The sequence below is a fragment of the Ailuropoda melanoleuca genome, chromosome 15, assembly GCF_002007445.2.
Source record: "Ailuropoda melanoleuca isolate Jingjing chromosome 15, ASM200744v2, whole genome shotgun sequence".
Lineage (NCBI taxonomy): Eukaryota > Metazoa > Chordata > Mammalia > Carnivora > Ursidae > Ailuropoda > Ailuropoda melanoleuca.
Window position 1 is genome coordinate 33,966,866 of NC_048232.1, and position 25,421 is coordinate 33,992,286.

General features: G+C 44.2%; 1 protein-coding gene across 3 annotated transcripts in view; it reads left to right on the top strand.

The window, feature by feature from the left end:
- Positions 1 to 25,421, top strand: part of LOC100474694 (17-beta-hydroxysteroid dehydrogenase type 6) — a 55,987-nt gene that overhangs the window by 23,071 nt on the left and 7,495 nt on the right. Inside the window, exons 1-2 of one of the 3 annotated variants that reach the window (XM_019796184.2) lie at positions 62 to 176; positions 24,853 to 25,185. In XM_019796184.2, coding sequence (XP_019651743.2) covers positions 24,873 to 25,185 — 313 coding nt within the window. In that variant the 5' untranslated portion in view covers positions 62 to 176; positions 24,853 to 24,872. Of the gene's footprint in view, positions 1 to 61; positions 177 to 923; positions 1,034 to 24,852; positions 25,186 to 25,421 lie in introns of those variants that run through there. The other 2 variants (XM_019796186.2, XM_034643600.1) reach the window with 2 other exon arrangements.

Below are 25,421 nucleotides of genomic sequence, written 5' to 3' on the forward strand. Positions count from 1 at the left end.
CGCAGGCGTTGTGCCCGCGTCCCGGCCTCTGCACGGGCCGCTGGGAATTGTAGTTCCCACTTGGGGGTTGGCCTGGGCGCGGCGTGGTCTCGGCCTATCAGCGTCCTCACTAGGTCCTCTGTTCTGGTGGGTAGAAGAAACCCGCTCCGGTTTCAGCAAGGAAAATCTGCAGAAAGGTGAGCCCTTGAGCATATTGACTTAGGTTATTAAGATGAAATAAAAAATGATGTTCACCTCTAACTTTATGAATGTTTTAGAAGTAACGCATTTAAACAATGTAAACCAATTTTTAAAAATTTAAAAAATGTTTTTAGATTTTATTTATTTGTCAGAGAGAGAGAGTGAGAGAGCGCGATCACAAGCAGGCAGAGAGGCAGGCAAAGGGAGCAGGCCCCCCTCTGAGCAAGGAGCCCAATGCAGGGCTCGATCCTAGGATCTTGGGATCATGACCCAAGCCCAAGGCAGACGCTTAATCCACTGAGCCTCCCACCCCCTTCCCCACCCCCTGCCTCTAAGCCAATGTCTTTTTTAGAGGGTTTGGGAATTAATTCTTCATAGAATTACTAGGTCCAATATGTGGAAATAAACGAAGACCAACCAAATAAGAAAACCAAAGGCTTTTTATTCAGAACTTGCTATATAGCAAGGGGGTCAGCTGCAGACACTTGAGTTTTGGCAGAGACTCAAAGGCGGCAGAGGAGCGGGGAAGCTTTAGAGTGGGGGGAGGGGAGGTTTCAGATACACCTTGATTCAAGGCTCTCTGCAATGGGAACTCTGTAGTTGGGCTAACTAGGAGGAGGGGCATTCTGTGTGATTGGTTAGGGGCGCATATTTGGCTTTCTCTGGTTGGTCCTAAATTGGAAGTGGCCACAAAATCTGGGGAAGCTGATAATTATTAATCAAGTTCTGGCCATTTGGGGCCAGTGGTTTACAGGGGTTATTGTTTGGCTTCCTGAACTATCACTAGAGACAACAGTCTAACTTCTGCAAGTCTACCTTATAGCAGGCTGGCTTCCTGAGCTGTTTATTACAGGTAAGGGGATTGGTTTCCTGGGTTGGCTTCTTCAGGTTGTAGGTCAGAATTCTATTTTGTTTTTGTTTTTAAGTAAACTCTACGCCCAACATAGGGCTTAAACTCACAACCCTGAGTTGCATGCTCTACCAGCTGAGCCAGCCAGCAGCCTTCAGAGTTCTGTTTTTATATATGGTCCGGCTACTGTTTGTATATTCAGTCTCTCAAATAGAATACCTGGGAATGCTAAAATCTGAATTAGAGGAATCTTGCAGAATCATGGAGAGCTTTACGAGTATGAAAGGAGCCTGTTTGCTACCAATGTGCAGATGTGCCAATCAGTCTTCCCTGATGAAGATATACCTCATTGCAAATGTGGACTGGAGTGGGCAGTCTATAATCACAAAGATATCATGTCACTTGAAAATGATCATTTTCATGAATTTTATGTTTGCAGTAACAGTAGGAGAGCAGGGAGAGAATACAGTCTCTAGTAAGTTGTTATTAACCTAATCTCGAAAATGATCACGGTGTCTCAGCTCCTGTGGGCAAAGTGGTCAAAAGTGGACTCTGGACAGATCATACTAATTTGAATATTCCTTGAAATCTGGTTTCCTGCACAGATCTTAGTTGATTTTCACAGTCCATATGCATCTTCTTTTGGGTAGGGTGAATTTTGTTACTGGGAAGGTCTTCACTCTAATAATAATGACAAGAGTGCCCTGGGAAGTGCTCTTTTCCAGAACCATATCCCTCTGGACTGTTTAAATGGAGGTTTCTCAGTTTTCTCCTTGCTGCCTTTAGGATCTGACTTCTTTGGGAGTCCCCTATTTGAATCAGGACCACTAAGGAGGGCAATACCTGAAGGAGCTAAGATGTAAGGGGAGACAGCAAAGGAAGTTATATTTTTTGAGTTCCTACTGTATGCTCGATTTATTTAACATTAATTTTCTCATTAGGAAAAAGGGAATAATAATAGCTAGTATTTATATAGCATTTGCTATGCTGTCAGGTACCCTTTTGAGAATTTATTCTGCCACCTTCCACTTGTCAGAATGGCTGTAATAAAAAAGACAAGAAATAACAAGTGTTGGCGAGGATGTAGAGACAAAAGAACCTTGTGGACTGTTGGTGGAAATGCATATTGGTGCAGCCACTGTAGAAACAATATGGAGTTTCCTCAAAAAATTAAAAATAGAACTACCATGTGATTCAGTAATTGCACTACTGGGTATTTCCCCAAAGAAAATGAAAGCACTGGGGCGCCTGGGTGATTCAGTTGGTTAGGTATCTGCCTCGGCTTGGGTTATGATCTCGGGGTCCTGGGATTGAGCCCCACATCGGGCTCCCTACTCAGTGGGGAGTCTGTTTCTCCCTCTATGTTTTCTCTCTCTCTCTCTCTCTCAAATAAATAAAATCTTTTTAAAAATTAGAAAAAAGAAAACAAAAAGACTAATTAGAAAAGATATGGGCACCCCATGTTTATTGTAGCATTATTTACAGTAGCAAAGATATGTAGGCAACCCAAGTATCCACCAATAGATGAATGGGCAAAGATGTGATATTTATATATATATTATATATATAATACACACATGCACACACAATGGAATATTACTCAGCCATAAAAGAGAAAGAACTCTTGCCATTTGCAACAACCTAGAGAGTATTATGGACCTAGAGAGTATTATGCTAAGTGAAATAAGTGAGACAGAGAAAGACAGATACCTTACAATTTCACTCATATGTGGAGTCTAAGAAACAAAGGGACAAACAAAAACCCAAACTCTTAAATACAGAGAACAAAATGCTGGTTGCATTTGCAGGTGAGGTGGGTGGGGGTATGGGTGAAATAGATAAAGGGGATTAAGAAGTATTAACTTCTAGTTATAAAATAAATAAGTCATGGAGATGAAAAGTACAGCATAGGGAATATAGTCAACAAAATTGTAATAACACTGTTTGGTGACAGATGGTGACTGCATTTACCGTGGTAAGCATTGAGTAACGTATAGAGTTGTTAAAGTTAAAAAAAAAAAAAAGAATTTATTGGAACACCTGGGTGGCTCAGTCCTTTGAGTGTCTGACTCGATCTCAGCTCGGGTCTTGATCTCAGGGTCATGAGTTCAGGCCCCATGTTGGGCTCCATGCTGTGCGTGGAGCCTACTTAAAAAAAAAATTATCCCTCATAAGAACCCTATATGGTAGAGACTAATATTATCCTATTTTATAGATGGGGAAATATGCAGAGAGTTTAAATATTCTGTCCAAGGTCACAACAGCTCCTAAGTGAGAGAGCCAGGTAGCTCTCTGCATTTAACCTGTAAGCTACATGCTTTGTCTCTACAAGGGGTTGTCATGAGAATTAAATGAGATAAAGTAAGAGGTCCCTAGCATAGTTCATAGGGCACAACCACATGGTGTGAGAAAGCTGTGTAATTCTCTACAAATGCTCTGGTATAGAGGCTGTTATCCTAGGTGCCACGGGGAGGCAGTATTGCCATTCAATTGGTTTCCCCTTGCGCTTTCATCCGCATGGGTGCAAAACCCCTTTGTCCTTCAAGCCTCACACTATCTGCCGACCTCTTTACATTTACTATATACATCTACTGTCATGCTCTTTGGGTAATCCATCAGTCCTAGGTCTCCGCAAGTTATTTGCAGACTTGGACACTTACCTCATGGACATCCATCCCAGTTCAAGTCCTGTCATTCTGGATGTTTTTAGCATGTAAAAGATGATCTACATGGTGGATAGATCCACAGATAGTTGATGAACATTTCTGTTGGGCACTTAGCTAGGCTCTGGGGAGGAAAAAATTAATGACATGGTTTCTGTTTCCGAGAAAGTTATAACCTACTAGGGGCAATAGACACAAATCAAGAAGTGAAAGGAAGTGTTATAGATGCATTTATAACCCAGCTGTCTATTGGCGTCAGCATTTTCCTTAAGACTTGGGTGAGATTGGTACAGGGAGCACAGGCACAAAATTGCAAATGGCATGACACTGTCTGGAAATTGCCAGTAGTCCCATATGGACAGAGCTCAGACTTGAAGGGAAGGCCTGGTGAGAGATGGGGCTAAGAAGCAAGCCATGCCCAGAGCATTGCATGCCAAGATAAGGAGTGTGGAAATAAAAATTATTTATCTTCCATTTTTATTCGCTTTGATTAACATTAAGATAAAATATTGATCATATCATTTAATGAGACATCGTGGGAGTAAATAATCTTGTTGAAACAAGTAATTTGAAAATTTGAAATACTTCTGTGCTAGTTGTTTTCCTCTTTAGTAAAATAAGAAAGAGAAGATTAGAGAATGTGTTCTGATAAATCAAGAGCTTCATAAAGAGAGACTATGCAGGTGGGGCCAAGGTCGTATTTCAGTTTAATTATGACAGGTTCTGTCTCTTGTTATAATGAACTACTGAGAAGCAATACAGAGCGCCTTCATAATTGTTTAAGGGCAAAGTTTTAGTTTAATCTCACTGGGATGCTTCTTCTAACTGCAAAGCAAATGATGGCCACAAAGCCAATTAACATTGGACATTGCAGTTCTTTAATCTCTACACTGGATTTCAGATGCAAAATTGAATTTTTCCACCTCAACTATAAGTTAACCCATCAGTTTTTTTGGTAAGTTACCCACCAGTGTACGTATCGTGTAAGTTTTCATGCTAGTCATGAAGCTGCATGCTCTTTGGGTCTAGCTTTCTCTCTGCAGACTGTATAAAATAAAGGGTGGCAGATTCAAATGGGAACACCTCAAACCTTGTTCTTCCACAGGAATTTGAGTTGGTTGGAAGACAGTGGGGAGCTTTGGAAGGCTTTTAAGCAGGGGAGAGGCATAATCCGAGTTGTGCTTTATTTTTTATTTTTATTTTTTTTAAAGATTTCATGTATTTATTTGAGAGAGAGAGTGTGAGAGAAAGCATGAGTGGGGAGGGAGGGGCAGAGGGAGAGGGAGAAACAGGTTCCCTGCTGAGCAGGGAGCCCGATGCAGAGCCAGATGCAGGGCCCGATTCCAGGACCCCAGGACCATGACCCGAGCCAAAGGCAGATGCTTAACCAACTGAACCATCCAGGTGCCCCAGAGTTGTGTTTTAGAAATATATTCTGGAGCCCTGAGGAGGGCAGATAGGACAGGAGAGGGCAACCAGAGGCAGAGCGATCCCCAGAAACTGTTGCTGGAATCCGGGTGACAAATACTTGTGGCCTTAACTAAGGCAGTAAAGTGGGGATGGAGGGAATTGGGTGAACATAACTGATTTAAGGAGATTGAGTTAATATTGATTGGATGTGGGGAATGAGGAAGTGGTCTAGCATGATTTCTCAGGTTTTAGGCTTGGGCAACTGGAGAGAAGGGAGTTGTCTGGCACCTAGTGGGCACTAATTACATTTGTTAAATGTTGAATAGATTTAGGGATAGGAAATAACATGAAAATGAGGAGGATCAGATTGTAATGAAGTGTCATACCATTTTGGGAAGTTTAATTTGAGTTACTGCTGTGATACCCCCTAAGCACCCTGTGCTTTTCTTTCACAGTCCCCATCGGTATGTAATGATATATTTATCTGTGGGAATATATATTTAATGTCTATTTTTCCTGCTAAGACTAAGTTCTAAGATTACAAATATCATGTCTACTTTTCTCACCTCTACTGTCTCCAATAACTTGATAGGACCTAGCACATAGTCGGGACTCTGTTTTTGGAATGTATGGGTGAAGCCAGGTGGAAGATGTCCAGCAGGTACTTGGATCTGAGGAGCTAGATCTCAGGAGTGATCTGGACTGAAGACAGAGATTTGTAAGTTATTAGCACTCAGATAAGGGTTGAAGCCAGTGATGACTGAGGATATGTACAGTGAGGAGAGAAGAAAGGCCAGGATAGAACTCTTAAAGATACTGACTTTATTTATTTATTTAGTTTAAAGATTTTATTTATTTCACGGAGAGAGACAGCCAGCAAGAGAGGGAACACAAGCAGGGGGAGTGGGAGAGGAAGAAGCAGGCTCATAGCAGAGAAGCCTGATGTGGGGCTCGATCTCAGAATGCTGGGATCACGCCTGAGTCGAAGGCAGACACTTAACGACTGTGCCACCCAGGTGCCCCAAGATACTGACTTTAAAAACTGGGTAGAGGAAGGGGAGCCAGCAAAAGACAAAGTGAATGAATAGCAATAGAAGCAGAAAAAGAGCTGGGAAGGGTGATTTCATAAAAGCCAAGGGGGGGGGGTTGTGAAAGGGTGCTGATACCAGTTCCAGGGTGGGTGGAGGGCGTTCTCACATATCCAAACCAATTCTTCAGACACTAGCTGGGTGTCCTACAATTCAACTCAATTCTGACACTAACTACCTGGAGATAGCATCAGATTCCGTAGGGTAAGGGTTCAGTCACACAAGACTGCCCCACTTGAGATGCCCATCGTAAGTCCAGCTTGTCACCTGTGCTTCTGACCAACTGGCTACAAATCACAGGATCCCACAAATCGCTCCTTGGGTTTCATTAATTTTCTAGAGCTGCTCACAGACCTCAGGAAATTACCAATTTATTACAAAGGATATGAATCAACAGCCAGATGAAGAGATATACATAAGGCAAGGTATGTGGGGAGGGGCTTGGAGCTACCATGCCCTCTCCGGATCCTTGCTGAATCTAATCTACATGTGTTTGCCAACCTGGAAGCTCTCTGAATCTTGACCTTTTGGGTTTTATGGCGGCTTTATTACATAGGCACAATATATTAAATCTTTGGCCATTGGTGATTTAACTGTCTATAGCCCTTCTCTCTCCCTGAGGTCTGGTGGTGGGACTGAAAATTCTAACTTCTGTTCCTGGTTGGTTCCCCTGGCAGCCAATGAAGTGCTTTCTAAAAGTCGCCTCATTAGCATACACCCAGTAGTGGTAGAAAGGGGCTCGTTAGGAATAACAATACCTCATTTTACCTTCATGGCTCTGAAGCGATTTCAGGAACTGAGGACAAAAGGCCAAACATTATAAGGAAAGATGCTCCCATTGCTCTTTTTTTTTTTTTTAAGATTTTATTTATTTATTTGTCAGAGAGAGAGCACAAGCAGGGGGAGCAGCAGGCAGAGGGAGAAGCAGGCTCCCCGCTGAGCAAGGAGCCCGATCTGGGACTCAACTAAAATTAGCTGGCCTCCTTACTCCTTACTCACTCCAGCAGGGGTTTTATATTTTAGCATTCCAACTTAAATCAGAGGATGGGGGCCGAAGGGCATGGGAAATGCTCTGGTTGGCCAGGACCCCTCTTTTCTTCCTGCTGTTCATTTCGGTTATAACAGATCTGGTTCTCTCCCTGAGCGAGGAGGATGCTGGTGAGAATTGCGAGCTTGGCCAGAGGGTGTGGAGTGGCCCCGGCTCTCACCACAAGAGGGAGATGTTTTGCAAGCAGTGCAGAAGGTGGGGGCGTGCGCCGGGGAGGTGGGGGGTGAGACGGCCATGGGGAGAGGCTGGGGCCGTTGCCCCATGGGAATTCATGAAGTCCTTCGAAGTCTCCAGGNATTTTAATTATTTATTTATTTGAGAGAGAGAGAGATTAGGAGAGAGCACGAATGGAGCGGTTGGGGGCGGGGGGGGGGGGGGGGGGGGGTTGCGGACGGGGAAGAGATAAGGTCTGTGTAGAGAGAGTTCTTGATAATGATTTTTTAGTTTCTCAAAAGATCTTGCAGTTGTGATTCCGGAAAGAAATTTCATCACCATTGTTTTTTTCTGCTTTTTAAATCTTCACTCCTTTGGATTTTGGGAAAATATTGTTTAAAAGTTGGGGGTGAGGGACACCTGGGTGGCTCGGTCCGTTGAGCCTTTGGCTTGGGTCATTGTCCCAGGGTCCTGGGATCGAGTCCTGCATAGGGCTTCTTGCTCAGCTGGGAACCTACTTCTCCCTCTGCCTGCTGCTTCCCCTGCTTGTGCTCTCTCTCTGACAAATAAATAAAATATTTTTTAAAAAGTTGGGGGTGATTTTATCCTTCCAAATAAGATCCCGTGGGTATGCCTTATAAATTGAGATTCTTGACAGTGGGGAAAATCATCTCTCATAGTTCGTGAAACTGTGGGTAAGCAAAAGGAGCCTTCTCTAAGTTATGAGAATTGTGTTGCTGAAGCTTGGTAGTCTAGTTTGGGTTCTGCCCTAACCCGACCCCGCCAACGCCACCCCCTCTCCTGTGGCCAGCAAGCACTTTGCAGTGGGAGTGGTGAAAAAAATTTGCTTTCTTTCTTCTTTCTTTCTTTCTGATTTATTTATTTATTTATTTGAGAGATAGAGAAAGAGGACAAGAAGGGAGAGGGGCAGAGGGAGAGGGAGAAGCAGGCTCCCATCGAGCAAGGAGCCTGATGCTGGGCCAGGACCATGGCATCATGACCCAAGCAAAAGGCAGATGCTTAACCAACTGAGCCACCCAGACCCCCCCACCCCCATGTACTGATTATAGACTTGCTCTTAGGATCAGTGACTAGACTGATAGGAGTCAATAGACAAACCCAGGTCTGAAGATTTGAAAGGATGGAATACAGGCTACTCCTTATTTTGCCATGCACTATATTGCAGGGAGGTGGGTCCTCTGCTTGAGGCTGAAGAAGTCAGGATGAATTAGCATTGTCCAGCATGGTGACAAACAGCTGGTAGAAATGATGAAGGATGTTGCAACACATGGAATTTGACATCTGAATGCACCAGACAGTTTGAGTTCTCATGGTGAAATTTCCTTCTGTTAAAGCCTGGAGGAAGTGGTAGGGCTCATAGAGAAAGGCCTAGAATGGCACTGATAAAACAACAACAACCAAAATAATGCTAATATCTTATAATTTTATAGTGTTTTATGTGTGTTAACTCCTTTAACTTTCTCAACAAATCACAGAGATGTCCTTTTCCCATTTTGAAGATGAGCACCCACGTACAGAGGGGTTAATGCACTTACCCAAGGTCACACAACAAGTAAATGATAAATAAAGCCTGAATTTGAACCCAGGTCATCTGGCCTCAGAATCCAGGCTCAGGACTTCGCTATCCACAAAATTAGGGTTGGGGGCAGGGAAACTTATGCAGAGATATTCTTGGAAAGGAAGAAAAGGAAAAGTAGGGAGGAATTAGCCAGGTGGTCTCACTGTTATCAACTAACAGGCTCCCAAAAAAGTGTTCTGACAGATGGAAGACATTCTGCACTGTTGCTGAAGGGGAAAATCGTGGAAGCCTGGAACATCTCCAGGTTTGGATGTGAGAGTGTTTGACACACAGCAAACACGATGCTGGGTAGGGAAGCCCAGTTTAGCAGGGAGCCTAACATTGAGGATCGCCAGTCTTCCCTCCTCATACCTGTGTGAGGTTTTATGATTGCTCTACTGAGGGAGAGATGATGAGTATCACGGCTAATTTCCTTTGGGTTTCCTGGTTGTAGAGAAACCAATCAGGGCAGCAGTTGATATATTATGATACATCATTATATATATATGATTATATTAAATCATATTATATATGATTTATATCTCTCATACCCAAGGCAGTGGCTAGGGACCCTGTATTTGCCCCAGATTCCAAGACAACCAGAGAGTTCAATTCATGGGGCTCCAAAGGGGCCCTGTCACTGAGACCTGGGCTGGAGGGTGGGATCTGGATACTGATAGTGGGGAGGGAGGAACAAAGCAGGGACACCCTCGTGGGTTCTTAGGTGGAGATTAAACGATGTTCACTTCTTCTTGGAGCCCCTGGACATGTCTCACTTCCCTACACCCTTTTATACCTTTGTTTCCTCTTCCCCTAGCTTCTCCCTTTTTTCCTTGTACTTACAATGCCTCATCCACAAATATAAATAATCTTCCCTGGGAGAAGAGCTCACTCTAAATGGAGAGAAGATAAAGGAAATCTCAGGCTGGGAAATGGTAGATAAAGTGTAGATAGCCTCAGAGCCAAGTCTCCAAGACAGAACGGGCCAATGACTGCACTGTTGTTAAAGAAAAGGCTGTGGAGGTGTTTCCTACAGAGTCCTGTTTGGACTTAAGCATCTCCAGCCCAGGGAGATAGATCAGTGACGCTTACTAAGCAGAACCCAGCCCTCAGTATTGCTCATCTCCCTGAGACTTCTCCCAGGCTTTCCCTTTTCTCCTTCCAGTCTCCTTCAGGTTGTTCCCCGTCCTTGGCAGCACTTACTATTTCCTGTCTTTTTTGGCTCTGTATATATGTTGACTGTGTATGTGGGTTTGTTTCTGGGCTCTTGATTCTGTTCCCTTGGTCTATGTGTGTGTGTTTATGCTAGTAACATACCTCTTTGATTACTATAGCTTTGTAGTATAGTTTGAAATCAGGAAGTGTGATGCCTCCTGCTTTGTTCTTTCTCGGTATTAAATTGGCTATTTAGGGTCTCTTGTGCTTCCTTAAGAATGTTAGGATTGTTTTTTCTACTTCTGTGAAAAACGCCATTGGAATATTTTATAGGGATTGCATTTGATCTAAGATAGCTTTGGGTAGTATGGGCATTTCAACAATATGAATTCTTTTTTAAAAACATTTATTGATTTAAGTAATCTCTACACCCAATGTGGGGCTTGAACTCCTGACCCAGAGACCAAGAGTTGCATGCTCTTCCAACTGAGCCCCAACAATATTAATTCTTCTGATCCATGAACGTGGGATATCTTTCCCTTTATTTGTGTATTGTACTATTTCTTTCATCAAAGTCTTATAGTTTTCATTGTACAGATCTTTCACCTCTTTGGTTAAATGTATTCCCAAGTATTTTGTTGTTTTTGATGCTATTGTAAATGGGTTTGCTTTCTTTATTTCTTTTTCAGGTAGCTCGTTTTTAGTGTATTGAAATGCAACTGATTTTTGTAGGTTGATTTTTTTATGCTGCAGTTTTACTGAATTTGTTTATTAGTTCCAGTGGTTTCTTGGTGGACTCTAGGATTTTCTCTCTTTCTTTTTTCCCCCTTAGCCTTGAAGGCACCCCTAGGATTTTCTGTATACGTTGAACCATCCTTACATCTCAGAGATTTGAAACTGGAAATCATCCTAGGGCTCCCCCATCCAATCACTAGGTCCTAGGGCATCTGCCTCTTGTATATTTCTAATTGCTCCCTTCTTCCTCACCTCCTTATACGCACTGCATGGTCAACTCTTTCACCTCCTGCACATCTTTGTTCAGGTGTTGCTTTCTCAGTGAGGCCTACTCCAACAACTATATATATATATATATTTTTTTTTTAAGATTTTATTTATTTATTTGACAGAGAGAGACAGATAACCAGCGAGAGAGGGAACACAGCAGGGAGAGTGGGAGAGGAAGAAGCAGGCTCCCAGCAGAGGAGCCTGATGTGGGGCGCGATCCCAGAACGCTGGGATCACTTCCTGAGACGCTTAATGACTGCGCCACCCAGGCGCCCCCCCACCTGACAACTATATTTAATGCTGTAAACTATCCTCCCTCTAGCCCTCTTGATCCCCCTTTTTCTGGTCTTTTTCTGTTTTGCAAAGTGCATACCCTCTTCTGACATATTTATTTTACTTTTTAAAAAGTTGTATTGAGATATAATTGACATATACAATTCACACATTTAAAGCTTACAATTTAGTCACTCCTAATATATTCACAGAGTTGTGTGATCATCACCAAAATCAATTTTAGAATATTCTTATTACCCTAAAAAAGAATCCCCTTACTTTTTAGCAGTCACCTCCCATTTTCTCCCAACTCCTTCAACCCAATCCTAGGAAACTACGCACCTACTCTTTGTCTCTATAGATTTGCCTATTCTGAAAATTTCTTATAAATTGAATCATACAATACGTGGTCTTTTGCAACTGACTTCTTTCACTGAGCGTAATGTTTTCAAGGTGCCAAAGCAATGCACCATTTTGCATTTTCACCAGCACTGAATGAGGGGTGAGCACCTAACGCAGTGCCTGGCACATAGTGGGTGGTCAATAAATGTTTATTAAATGTATGGATGAAAAAATGTAGGACGCAATCTACATTGCTTAGCATGCCATCCAAGGGGTTTCCTGATCAGGTCTCTATCCATTTTTCCAGCATCATCTCTTGCTACTCCATGGCCTCTAGCCTTACAAACCTCTCTGCCTTCTCACATCCTGTCCCTGCTGCCTGAGGTATACTTCTCGTACTTCTGCTTGGTGTTGAGTTCTGTTCACCTCTGATACTACTGTGCCCTTACACCTTTGGTGTAATAGGTGCTTTCTCTTGCTGTCCCCTCCACATTTTGTTAATAATTTATTTCTATTTCTATTTCCCCTGTTAGTTCTGTGAGCTTCTTAAGGATTGGCACTGTTCTACTCATCTTCGTATCCTCCGCACTTACCCAGGGCTTGGCACAGAGTTGCTATTTAATAAATGTCTATTTCAGTGAACAAGTAGAGAAAATAGCAAGAGCAAAACCCCAGAGGGAGAAATACACTGGCAGGTTTGAGAAACAATGCGTTTTCCAATTTGTGTTAAAAAACAAAACCCAACTGAGTAAATTTGAGGATCTAATTGACTCTGTTAAATGATTCATGAATGGGGAGTATCCTATCTAGCAAGGAGAAGGGAGCTTGGAAAAAGAAAGGTTTTTAAAGGCACAGAGAGGGCATTTAAAAAAAAAAGGAATTTATTAGCAAGGAATGCATTCTTTAGGCAAGGTTGCGCTCCTAAGGGAGAAAGGATCTATGGGGGATTATCTCCTAGTGTTGACCAGGAAATTCCATTTTGGCTGGTTAAAGGTTACATTCCTGGGGAGGTTGAAACTGTAGTTAGCTTAGGTATTAAATCATGGTTTACTGACACAGGGCCTTAACATAAGTGACTTCATTTGGGGCCTGTGGTTTTCTTTTTAACATTCCCCCCCTTCTGATCAGACCCTCAGTTTAAGTGAGAGATGTGATAAAATTTTTTTTTTGAGATGTCATAAAAATTTAGGGCATCAGCGTCACTTTCAGCTACTATTCTATAGTTTTTGCAGCTGTTAAAAAACAAAATTCAAAGTGTAAATTTGAAGATCTAATCGGCTTTATTAAATGATTCATGAATCAGGCATCATCCCATCTAGCAAGTAGGGGGGAGCTCAGAGGAGCTGTACAAAATGGAAGGTTTTTATGGGAAGGAGGGTGGGGCAAGAAAGTTATTAGCAAAAGAAAAGGATTATTCTAGGCAAGATTGCTTTCCCTTAGGCAGAAGAGTAGGGGGTCTTACCAGGAAGGTCATCCCATCTTCCTTTGGAGGGTGGAGAGGGCGCTTGTGGCAGACTCCTAGGTGCTGATCAGAAAATTCCTGATTAAGACTGTTTTTCTGGAGGAGGTTGAAACTGCAGTTAAATTAGGTATTAAGCCCCGGTATGGGGTCTTGACCTAAATGACACCATTTTGGGTCTGTGGTTTTCTTTTTAACACAGCTTTTGTTGATCCTTTGTTTGGTATTCACAGGTCATGAGTTTGGTTGTTTTTTTTTTTTGTTTTTGTTTTTTTTTTTTGCTTATCTCTGAGATAGCCACAGGTTACAACTTCAGGTTCACAGTTTTTGAGTTGGTCATCCTCTTTGTTCTTTTTCTGGTGTTCCAGTCTTAGGGAGATCATTTGCTTGTTGGTTAGTGGATACGAACATGCATGTAAAACTTTTGAGAGGATACAACACACCAGGGAGATTATTATGATGATTATAAGGAAGATAATTCCCAGTGTTTGAAGTGTACTTCAAAGCCATGGTCCCCAAGACCCAAACCAATCAAAATCAAATAAGTCAAACAAAGACCTTATGGAAGGAGTCACTTTTTTAAGCCAAGTGGCCTCTTCAGTGATTTTATGTAATTGAGTTTTAACTTCCCCGAAGTATTAATCTAGGCCAGCACGTGATGTTGGCCACAGCAGAGACACCTTGTTCAGCTAACATCAAGGGCTATTCTATTATGAAGAACAACTTTGACCAGACAGTCTAGGGATTCTTGTTGGGCAGCTATTATTTTAGCAAAATTCTTCAATATTTTCAAGAGTTAAGGAGAGTTGCTGATCATATTCTCATTTACTTTCACTCCTAACCAGGGAAATCTGACTCTGCCAAAGGAAGTGAATCCTGAGTCATGAATGCCCCCTGGTAGGTTTTTTCTCATTTGATAATGTCAATCCAGGGAAACCAACCAGTGAGATGTCTTCTTTCACTTGTGAAAAATCAGGGACACAGTTAGATACCCTAAGAGGCATTGCCCAGCTGTGTGCCAACTGTCTAGCCATGTAGACCCAAGGAGAATGGTAATGACCACAGACAAAGGCAAACCCTGACAAGGCACAAACCAATTCCAGTAAGGTAGCACTGTTGATGGACAGACAGGAGATTTTGGTGACAAATCCAGTAGTCTGAAAGGTGAAGGTTTCCACTCCTAGCCATGGCCCAGGAGATGTGGATGATGGTGTTACCTTTCCAGGCCAGCACCAGAGTAAAGGAAAGAAAGGGAAGAAGAAACGGTTTCATATTTAATTGAAGTATTAAGTCTTGATCTGGCATCTTGGAAGGAAGCAGTCTACCTCGATGTCAACTTCTTCTCTTCCTAGTCACTTTGGTTTGGAAGTCTCCAGTGCTTGTGTAGGACCAGATGTCACGTGGGGCCTTCTTCAGCTGTGAGATGCATATCCAAGGTTTAAGTTCCTGAAGTCCGGCTGCCCTTTAGGTAGTGAAGAAGACCTGGTGAAGTCCCTTCCAAGGAGATTCAAAGGCAGTCTTTGCTCTTATCTGTTCCAAATCAGAAGGATGGGAGAAAATTGGAAGCATTAGTTTGAAGAGTTATAGTCAGATTTCTGAGGAGACTAGAAGAATTTAGGATCCAGTCCAATTTGCAGGTATTTAACAGAACCTCAAAGACAATTAACCAGATTAGAATCTAATATAGACAAAGATGTAAATATAATTTCCTCTCTCCAAAACTGCCTTCATTTTTTATAGTAAAACTAACTTGTTTGTATTAAACTTTACCTGATTATTTGTATAAGCGCAGTAAGAATGAATAGTGATCGACCACATAAGCTCTTTGTAAAACTGCTTTGCTGGAACCTTGTAAACAAGGTACCAGGTTGATTTTTGTGCAAGGGGCTTTATTGACTGTGTAAAGTCAACCTCCATTCCTTAAAACTGTCTGGTCTTGGGGCACCTGGGTGGCTCAATTAGTTAAGCATCCGACTCTTGATTTCGGCTGACTTATTTCCCTTAGCGTAATACCCTCTAGTTCTATCTACATCATTGTAAATGACAAGATTTCATTCTTTTTGATGGCTGAGTAATATTCTATTGTGTATGTATGTGTGTGTGTGTGTGTGTGTGTGTGCGTTCCACATCTTTATCCGTTCCTCTGTTGTTGGACATCTGGACTCTTTCCATATTTTGGCTATTGTGGACATTGCTGCTATAACCAAATCCTAATTTTGTACCAGTATACTCTTGATATTAAAACTCAGGCTTAAATAAATTCATTTTAATCTTAGCCAGCGTGACCACACATTAAAATTCATTTTCAAAGATTCCTTTTCCATGAAACTTTTACAACTTTCTTTTTTACAAAGTAAAAATAAATAAATAAATAAATAAAAAGTTTTTCAACTTTTTTTTTCCATTTAGATATTGTCCTAAGTTTTCCCTCCTTAAATAACCAGCATCCCATCTAGCAGATAGTGAGGGAGCTCCACTGAGCTTCAATAAAGGAAAGGTTTTAAAAGGCAGAGAGGGCATTACATAAAGAGAAATTTATTATCAAAAGGAATGTATTACTTAGGTAACATTGCCCTTCTAAGGAAGAATGCATCTATCAGGGGATTACTTCCAGGAAATCCAGTTTGGCTGGTTAAAGATTACATTCCTGGGGGTGGGGGTTGAAACTGCAGGTCAGGTAGGGCATTAGGTTTTGGTTTACTGATCTGGAGCTTTGATGTAAGTGACTCCATTTTGGGCTTGTAGTTTTCTTTTTAACAGCTGCAAACTGACATTTGTGAGTTGGACTCTAGGTACAGGGCCTAAAATCATCTGGTGAGGGGTTTATAATTTGTCTGGTGGGCCACTGGGGACTGCTGAAGGGGAATAAGATGACTGAGGCTGGGCCTGAGAAAAATTAACCCAGCAGTGGTGTGTAGAATGAACTGGAAAGTAGGAGACAGATGAGGAGGCTTTAGGCCAGGTGAAAAGAGTGAAGGTAAAATCCAAGGTAGAGTGTCAGGAAGGGCAGAGGAGTGAGAAATAGTACTAAAGAATGTGTAGGGTTTGGTTTCCTTTCCAACCAGGGTCTGGCCGAACGGCTCCCACAAAGAAGGGCTGTTGTGCCATCAACGCGGTAGTAACCGGAGAACACACCAGTGACCTTCACTAGCACGCCCATGGAGTGGGTTTCAAGAAGCATGCCCCTTGGGCTCTCAAAGAGATCCTGAAATTTGCCATGAAGGCAATGGGAACTCCCGATGTGTGGACACCAGACTCAACAAAGCTGTCTGGGCCAAAGGAATAAGGAGGAATGTTCCATACCGTATCCATGTGCAGTTGTCCAGAAAACATAACAAGGATGAAGATTCACCAAACAAGCTCTCTATGTTGGTTGCCTATGTACCTGTCACCACTTTCAAAAATGTACAGACAGTTAATGTGGATGAGAACTAACCAACCACTAATTATCAAATAAAGGTATAAAACTGCCACACACACACACACACACACACACACACACACACACGAATCTGTATGGTTTGGAGAGTGACTGAGTATGAGTGAAGAGTGAGGAAGATGGAAGAGCCAAAGACTGGGGAGGCTTTGCAGCCCCATGCCTGGCAGAGTGGTCAGGTTCAGTCCTGGAGTCTTGGCTTATTATACTTGCTTCCAAGTGGAGGTAGATACTTTCTAACTATCTACAGAGAAGGAAAAAGCCTGTAGAAACACTTACTATGTATTATAATTACAACCTTCAAGAAAAACAAAAATAATGCAGGGAATACAGCTGTGACATATAATTGTAGTCAATCGGTTGGGTGCAGTGGCATTGTTTTTCAATTGTGCTAAAAACAGACAGGCTCTTCCAGAAGTGGTAATTGTTTATTCATACTGGCCCAAAGCCCTGAAGTAGGTGCTGTGTCACTTATAAAGATGAATCGCTCACAGAACTGTGCCAGGGGTATCAGTCCAGTCGGAGAGATGAGTTACATGGGAGAGGTATGAATAGATGTTATGGGAGAGCAGATCTATTGATGACTCAGAGAAAGCTTTATGATGGAGGAGGTATGAGTTGCTGAGCCTTGCAGGACAAGGGAGTATTTCACACCCAGAGATGATCATCAAGGGCATTTAGGGCAGAGGAAATGGTAAGAGCATAGACCTAGAGCATGGAAAGAGCAGAGCACAACTAAATGGAGAGCAGCAAGCTCTTTGGTTTGGCTGGAACGTAGGTTGTATGAGTGGGAGGAAGGGAAGGTAAGTTTGAGGCCTAATCATGGAGGGCCTTGTACACCCAACTAAAGTTTTAGATTTAGATTATTTTTAGTAGGTTCAATGCTTTTCAGGTAGTAGCATCAGCAGAGCTGTGCTTTGGGAAAATTAAGCAGACAGCACCGTGTGGATGAGAGGGGAAGGAACTGACACTGTGGGGATAGTGAGAAGGCTTCTGTGATAGGCCAAGCAAGAGGCGCTGAGTGTCGAAGCCTTGAACAAGGGATGTGGCCATGGGAATGAAGAGGAGGGGACAGGTGCCCCAGACACAACAGAGCCTGACTCTATAGCCTCGTCTTCTCAAGGAATGCATGCGGCAAGGAGGAGGAAGTGTCAGAGCATTAAGACTAAAATGTAATACAAATAGAAATTGGGAATGCTAGAGGAGAAGCACTTTTAGGAGAGAAGATGATGGGTTCTGTGTTGGGTATATTGAGTATCTGGCTAAGAATCTGGCTGGAGAGTACCTCAGGGAATTAGAAATAAGGACAGAGCCTCAGAAAATGGTCAGGTTGGAGATATAGATCTGGGCCTTAAGAGGGGATGAAATTGCCAAGGAGAGAGTGATGAACAGGCAGAAAGGATTCTGGGACAGAACACTGGGGAATCTTTGCATTGAGGATATAGGAAGGAGAGGAGGAGAGGACGAGGAGGAAGGGAAGGGGCGCTGTAATGGAAGCAGGAGAACCAGGAGAGTGAAGTATCTCGGAACTCAAGGGAGGAACGTCTTCCGGGAATTGGGTGGTCAAGGTGGAGCAGGTGATGGCTTCTGACTGTGAGAGCAGGGAACTTAGGTGGGAAAGGTAGGCCAGGGCCAGACCATGGGAAGTCTTCTAGGGGAGAGATAGTATGGCATGGTGATTTGATCCTGTTTCTACTACTCACTATCTATTTGACTTTGGACAATTCACTTCGTTTTTGCCTTAATTTGTGCCTCAGTGTCCTTATCTGAAAAGTAGGCATAATGATTGCACATACTTCATGAGTTTGTGTGTGTGTGTTTTGAGCAGTGCCTGGCACAAGGTAAATTCTAAATTACTGTTCACTATTATAATTATGCGCCAAGCTGAGGAGTTTTGACCTTATCTGTGGGTGACAGGAAGCCATGGACAGGCTCCGACAAGGGCATAACAAGGTCTGAAAGCAATCTCCTCCTTCACCCAAGACCCAGTTGGAACTTGAGAACCAGATAAAATTACTAGAAAAAAGAAAGTGCTAACTATTGCAGTGATATCTGAGAAGGAGGCGAGATAAAAGGCCTTAGGGATTGTCTGCTGGTCCTTGGTGAGCTCTGAGTTTCCGGAGAGGGATGGGAATGGGAGGTGGAGTACAAGGGGTTGGGGAACGCGTGGGCAGGGAGACAATAGAGGACCTGTGTATATGCTCTTTGAATATTTTGACCATGTGGGGTAAGAGAGGATGGTCATTTAGAGGATGGCAGGGTAGCGTGGTCTCAGGGAGGAGGAAAGACAAAAGAGGCAGCTCAGAGGACAGACAATATAGAGACATTTAGAGCAGGAATGTCCTCAGCAGATATGGCAGCCCCCGAAATGAGAGGCAAATGTGGGTATGAATTAGACTGTGCAGGTCATTGGTTTGGAAGTGAGAAGGATGCGGTTGAGCTGATCTGGATTTTGGCAGGGAGGCAAGTGGTGAGTTCATCTGTTGAAGGAGAACCTGATGAACATGAGGCTGGGAGATTGAGAAGGTTGGAGAAGATTTGGAACCGGTGTTATTGGGAACACACGAGGGAGGGGTCAGATGGAGGCATGCAGAAGGTCTGCCTTGTGTCCGTGAAGTCTAGCCGAGATGGGGTATCGTTGATTTGTTGTGGAAATCGCTTGTTCGCGTTTAGGCCTCTCTCTGGTGCTACTTGGCTGCTGGCAACGAGGGAACATGGATGGGACGCCAGTGAAACACCCCTCAAGGGGCTGCCTGAGGGACCTACTCTGAGTGAGGAGGTAAACGAAGCCTTAAGAGGACTGTACTAATAGACTGAGGAAAGGGAGGGCACCGTGGGAGGAAGGAGGCAGGGAGAGGGGAGGGAACGAGGGGAAAGAGCCCTAAAGAGATGAAGGGCTGTAGTCAGAGAGGGCAGTTTCAGCTTTTGAGATCTTGGTGGGAGAGCTGGTTCAGACGATGATGAAGACCCGAGGGTGGCCAGGGTCGGGCCTGGAGGAGACAGGAGAGCTTGATGTGTGCACTGCAATCACGAAGGTGTGTTCTGAATTCAACTTCAGAACTCCTTAAAGAAAATTAACCAGGCAGCATCCTGTGGGTGAGAAGAAAAGAAATTGACAGTATATCGTGAGAGAGCTAAGTTCTCATTACCACAACAGGAAGTCAGCTGAAAACGTCTAGAATCAATATATCAAGAAATAGTAGCATAGATATGTAAGTCTCCTGAGTCAAAGGCAGAAATAGAAGTGATTGCATGGCTTTTGCAGATGAATGGCTGTAAAAACAAGCAGGCCACTTGGGGTCTGATATTTGAAGTAGTCAAGGCATCTTCAGGGAATTTGATTCGTGTTCAGGTTTGGCCCAGGTTTGCAGATTCTGTCCGGCCTGGCGTCTCTGTTCTGCGAGTGCGGTCTTCTTGCTGCTAGCTGTGCGGTTGAAGAGGAAGACCCAGAGAGGCTGTGCGCCCTGAGCTGCTCTCTCATGGGGGAAATGGATTTTCATCTTTGATTAGCATCAGGAAATTACTGTCTTAGTCAATAGACAGGCAGGAGGAAGCCCTGTTACTCCAGTGCACCAGAGAATCCCAGGCAGGCAGAACAGAGGAGCTGGCTAGAGAACACAAGCTCTCAGATTGGAGAAAGACAGAAAGGTGGGGGCAGGAGAGAGAAAGTGGGGTGGTGGAGGGAGAGGGAAAAAGGAGAGGGATGGAGCATTAAATGTCTCTGTCAACTATTTTCTCCCCCTCACTGGCTCCCTCAGTTTTACTCCCCTCCACCCTTAGCGGTTCTGCACCCAGTTATAATGTGTTGGCGGGGGTGGGGGTTCTCCCCACCAACAAGCAATTCTCTGGGACTCCAGCTGGGTGTCCTCCGATTCCAGTCCATTCTGACACTGAGCCAACGGCCAAGAAAGAATTCTTGAGCCGTCTTTGGTGCAAAAAGGTGGTTTTATTAAAGCACGGGGACAGGACCCATGGGCAGAAAGAGCTGCTTTGGGGTGGTGAGGGGTGACAGTTTATATACTTTCAAGTTGGGAGGGGGTTAGGGATAGTGTACGTCTCTAAGGAATTTTGGAAGCAAGCTTTCCAGGACCTTGAGGGGACTAGCTATTGTTGGGAAAAGATCATTTGTTACTGTCCAGTAAAACCTTAGTCATGAGACCCTTCCAATGTTTATCAGTGGGTCATAGGCTTGGGGGATGATTGCCAACATGTATCTTGGGGAGTAGAGATAAAGGAAGTTTCTAAAGGAATTTGTGTATGGTAAAGTAGACTTACAGGGTCCTGGGTGTCGGCTAAGATTAAGATTGCCTTTTGCCCTTAGCAAAGTGTCAAGATTAAGGCACCTGAGTCCCTAGAGGAACGTCACCCTGCCTGTTTCAAGGACTTGTCAATGGGCTGTAAGTAGTAGGGAAATTTAATACTTTTTCTTCTGCCTTTATTTCCCGCATCAGCACTATCTACCAGGAGATACCATCTGATCCCACAGATTAGAGGTTCAGTCCTGCAAGACTTCCCCCTACCCCCGCCCCTACTGCAGATGCCAGTTGCCAGTTCAGGTCATCACCTGTACCTCTTCTTCTTCTTCTTTTTTTTTTTTTTTTTAAGATTTTATTTATTTATTTGACAGAAAGAGACAGCCAGCGAGAGAGGGAGCACAAACAGGGGGAGTGGGAGAGGAAGAAGCAGGCTCCCAGCAGAGCTGGGAGCCCGATGCGGGGCTTGATCCCAGGACCCTGGGATCACGCCCTGAGCCGAAGGCAGATGCTTAACGACTGAGCCACCCAGGCGCCCCTATCACCTGTACTTCTGACTGACTGGCTACACATTGGAAGTTCCAATGATCCCTTTTTGGGTTCTATTAATTTGCTAGAAACCCTCACAGAACTCACAGAAATGCTTAACTATAGAGAACAAACTGAAGGTCACCAGAGGGGAGGTGGGTGGAGGGGTGGTTGGAATAGGTGAAGGGGATTACGAGCACATTTATCCTAATGAGCACTGAGTACTGTATAGAATTGTCGAATCACTATATTGTGCACCTGAAACTAATGTAACGCTATATGTTAACTCTACTGGAATTAAAAAAAAAAAAACCTCACAGAAATATTTTATGTGCTAGATTACTGGTTTATTATAAAGGGATGTAATTTAGGAACAGCCAGATGGAAGAGAGCGCAGGGCAAGGTGTGGTGAAGGGATGTGGAGCTTACATGCCCCCTCCAGGCATGTGAATCTCCCCAAATCTCCATGTGTTCACCAACCTGGAAGCTCTCTGAACCCTATTCTTTTGTGTTTTTTGTGGAAACTTCATTACCTAGGCATGATTGATTTAAATCATTGGCCACTCAATCTCCAGCCCTTCTCCGCTTCCCAGAGATAGAGGGGTGGGTGGAACTCATTCCAACCCTCCAATCACATTGTTGGTTCCCTCTCCTTAGGTATGGCCCCAAGGTAACCTCATCAACATAATAAGACAGCTTTGTTGTTTTCCTCACTTAGGAAATTCCAAGTATTTTAGGAGCATTGTACCAGAAATGGACAGAGACCACGTATATATTTTTTATTATAAATCACAGCATCACAACCCTTCATTCCCCTTTGGCTACTGCCTTCTTTCCTCTCCTTCCCGGACTCTCTTGAAAGGAGTCTCTATTTGGCTCTACTTCCCTGCCCTCCAGTCCATCCATCAGCCCACCGCAGGCTGGCTTCTTTACTCTTAACTCCGAGAGTCTTGTTTAGATCACCAGTAACCTGCTAGTATTCAGTGGGCCAGTTTAGATCACCAGTAACCTGCTAGTATTCAGTGGACCTCCGTGTTGCAGAGTTGATCCTCTTTAAGCCCCTCTTCCCTTGGCTCCCTTTGCCTTTCTTTCTCCCACTTCCTCTGGCTCATTCTTTCTGTTATTCTTTTCTCCCTTTGTTTTTCGCCTCCCCCCCAGGATATTTTCTTTTAATTTATCTATCTAACAGCGTATATCTAACCACACAGCACCGGCTGTGTACCATTCAGAGCGCCAGGTGTAGAGGAGCACGTAGCCTGGGCTCTCAAGGGCTTTCTAGTCTAAAAGTGGGAGGAAGCAGTGCAGACAAGTTAATGGGCCTCACAATATGCTCACGGGCAGGCTTGCAGTGGGGATGCTGGGGAGGGAGTGGTCCGTTTTGTTAGACCAGGGGGTCGGGGTAAGAGGGGTCAGGAAAGTAAGTCTTCTGCCTGGACCACTCTTCCCCTGCCTTGCCCTGAGCCATACTTCATCTCTCAGTGCTCGTCTGTAAAGTAACGTGGCAGTCGTGGAGGTGTGTTTCTTCTGATGTCTTTTCAAGAGAATCTGCTTTGAGGAGTGCAGTTGACTCACAGCCTCCAGCTGTTGTTGCCTTTGGGTCTGCGATGTCCTGGATACTGAGGCATGCCTCTCCCGGGCACCCCCGGCCAGGGACTCTGCGTGGCCGCAGCAGTGGACCTCAGCCAGTTCTGCCCAGCGTGGGATTCTACTGGGCAGTCTCTGCTCAAGGGCCCTCCATTGGCCTGGCTGAGACTTTCTCAGGGTCCTGCCCTTTAAGGAGTTTCCTCTCAAATCCTTCCTCCTTTTTCTCCTTTCAGAGGCGGCAGACCCCCATCACCACCCACTCCTGCTCTCCCGTTTATCCTCTCATGGTATTTTCCCCACCGAATCACTTGCATGCCTAAATGTGTTGGCTTTTGAACCCAACACAGGGATATGACAGGACCTGCCTTAAAGTGCTGTTGTGAGAATTCAGTGAGTTAATATATGTGAAATGCTTAGAAAAGGGCCTGGTACACAGCAAGTGTTACGCTGTTGTTGCTAGCTATTGTTATTATTATTATTTTATTATCCTTTAGATCTCAACTTCTATTTTACTCTCTCTGGAAACCTCCAATCTCCCTAGAGTGCTCCAACCGCATCTTGTCCTTTAATTCTATCCCATTGCTTTGTTTTCTTGTTGGTCTTCACACTGAGATGGTGAATTCAGTGAATTATGGAACCTTGTTGGGTTTACTGTTGTTTATCCGTGCCTAACATTGTGTCTGACTCTAGTAGGTATTGAATTGATGTTTGTTGAATGAAAATGATGATTCATCTGAGTATTATCAGATGAGCCTTATTTGCCAAACAGATGAGGGCTGGGAAAGAAGGAATTGTTGAGAGAACTGTGTACTGGGGCATGAAAAGCCTGTACTGTGTGGGGTACTGAAAGCTGCTAGTTATGACTGAAGCACGGAGTGCAAGAGAGATGTGGCAAAAAGAAGCCAAAGGAGTAAGTCCAGGGCCAGAGCACTGGGTTGGCCTGAATGCCAAGCCAGGGAGTTTGGCATAGATTCACCTCATGGAGCTGTCGTGGTGCGGGCCTTACGATGTCCCATCTTCGATGGGGTTTTATGTCCTTACGAATCCTGTTACTTCACCCAACACTATAGATTGTCCCCAAATGGTGACTGTTTCTCTGAAACCACATGAAGAAATGTAGGCGTCTCTGAACACTCATTTCAACAACACATCTGATTGGTCTTTATTTACAAACTGCTTTGGCTGCAATATCTCACCCAAACAGCTGGGTCTCTTAACCGATCTCTTTGCCTTCCTCGCAGTCCCATTAACATACCTTCCACTCCCACGTGAGACAGATCTCTCTAAAGCTCAATCTGCTCCTCTTACTCCTCAGTTTAACACCTCCCAGTGATGGCACACTCTGGTTCCTGCAAGGTCATGTCCAGGTTCCTTAGTGCAGCCCACAAGGAATGTCCTGGTCGGAGCCGTCGCTGTCTCTGCTCTGTCCCTCACCAGGGTGGACTGATTATAGGCATCAGGAAGTTAGGCTGCTCCATTCACATACACACTGTTGCTGCCTGCAGTGTCCTTCATCCAGGTCTACTTTTTGAGCTCTTAGCTACCTTACAGGAAGGAGTTCCAGAATCACTGCCTCTGTGAAGCCATTTCTAACTTTGTAGGCAGTGGGGCCTCCTCCTTTGCAGCCTCGTAAGACTGTGTGTATGTTGTTATGGCACCTGCCACACTGCGTTGCACCCATCTCGTTACCTCCGATCCCCTCTCTGGACTGTGGCTCCTTGAGTGTTGGTGACTATGGAGTCCCCAGCACCGGGGGCAAGACCTGGCACATAGGATATACTTAGTAGATGACTGGTTAAAGAGAAAAGCACAGAAGGCCATGAAAGCTGTTCTCTTTCTTTTGAAGGGGAAGGAGGTCCCCTCACCATGTGGCTGTACGTGGCCGCCCTCGTGGGCCTCTGGTACCTTCTGCGCTGGTACCGGGAGAAGCAGGTGGTGAGCCACCTCCGGGACAAGTACGTCTTCATCACGGGCTGTGACTCGGGCTTCGGGCACCTGCTGGCCAGGCAGCTGGACCTGCGAGGCTTGAGGGTGCTGGCTGCGTGTCTGACGGAGAAGGGGGCCCAGCAGCTGAGAGACCAGACGTCAGACAGGCTGGAGACGGTGATCCTGGACGTCACCAAGACAGAGAGCATCTCTGCGGCCACCCAGTGGGTGAAGGAGCGTGTGGGGGACAGAGGTATGGAGAAGAAGTATTTTCTCCTTTCATTTACTTGGGCATGAAGTTGTTAACGTTTTTCTCCCTATAGATAAAATCTCAAAAACAGGGCCTAAGAGGCTGTCTTTTTCATGTGAAGGTTAGTCGTGCTCTTTGGTGGTGTTTCATTTCCTTCACAATGTTTACCTTGGAAACTGAGCCAAATAGAGTTGAAGCTATTATCTCACCTTGCCCACTGGAGTATTTATTACCATAGT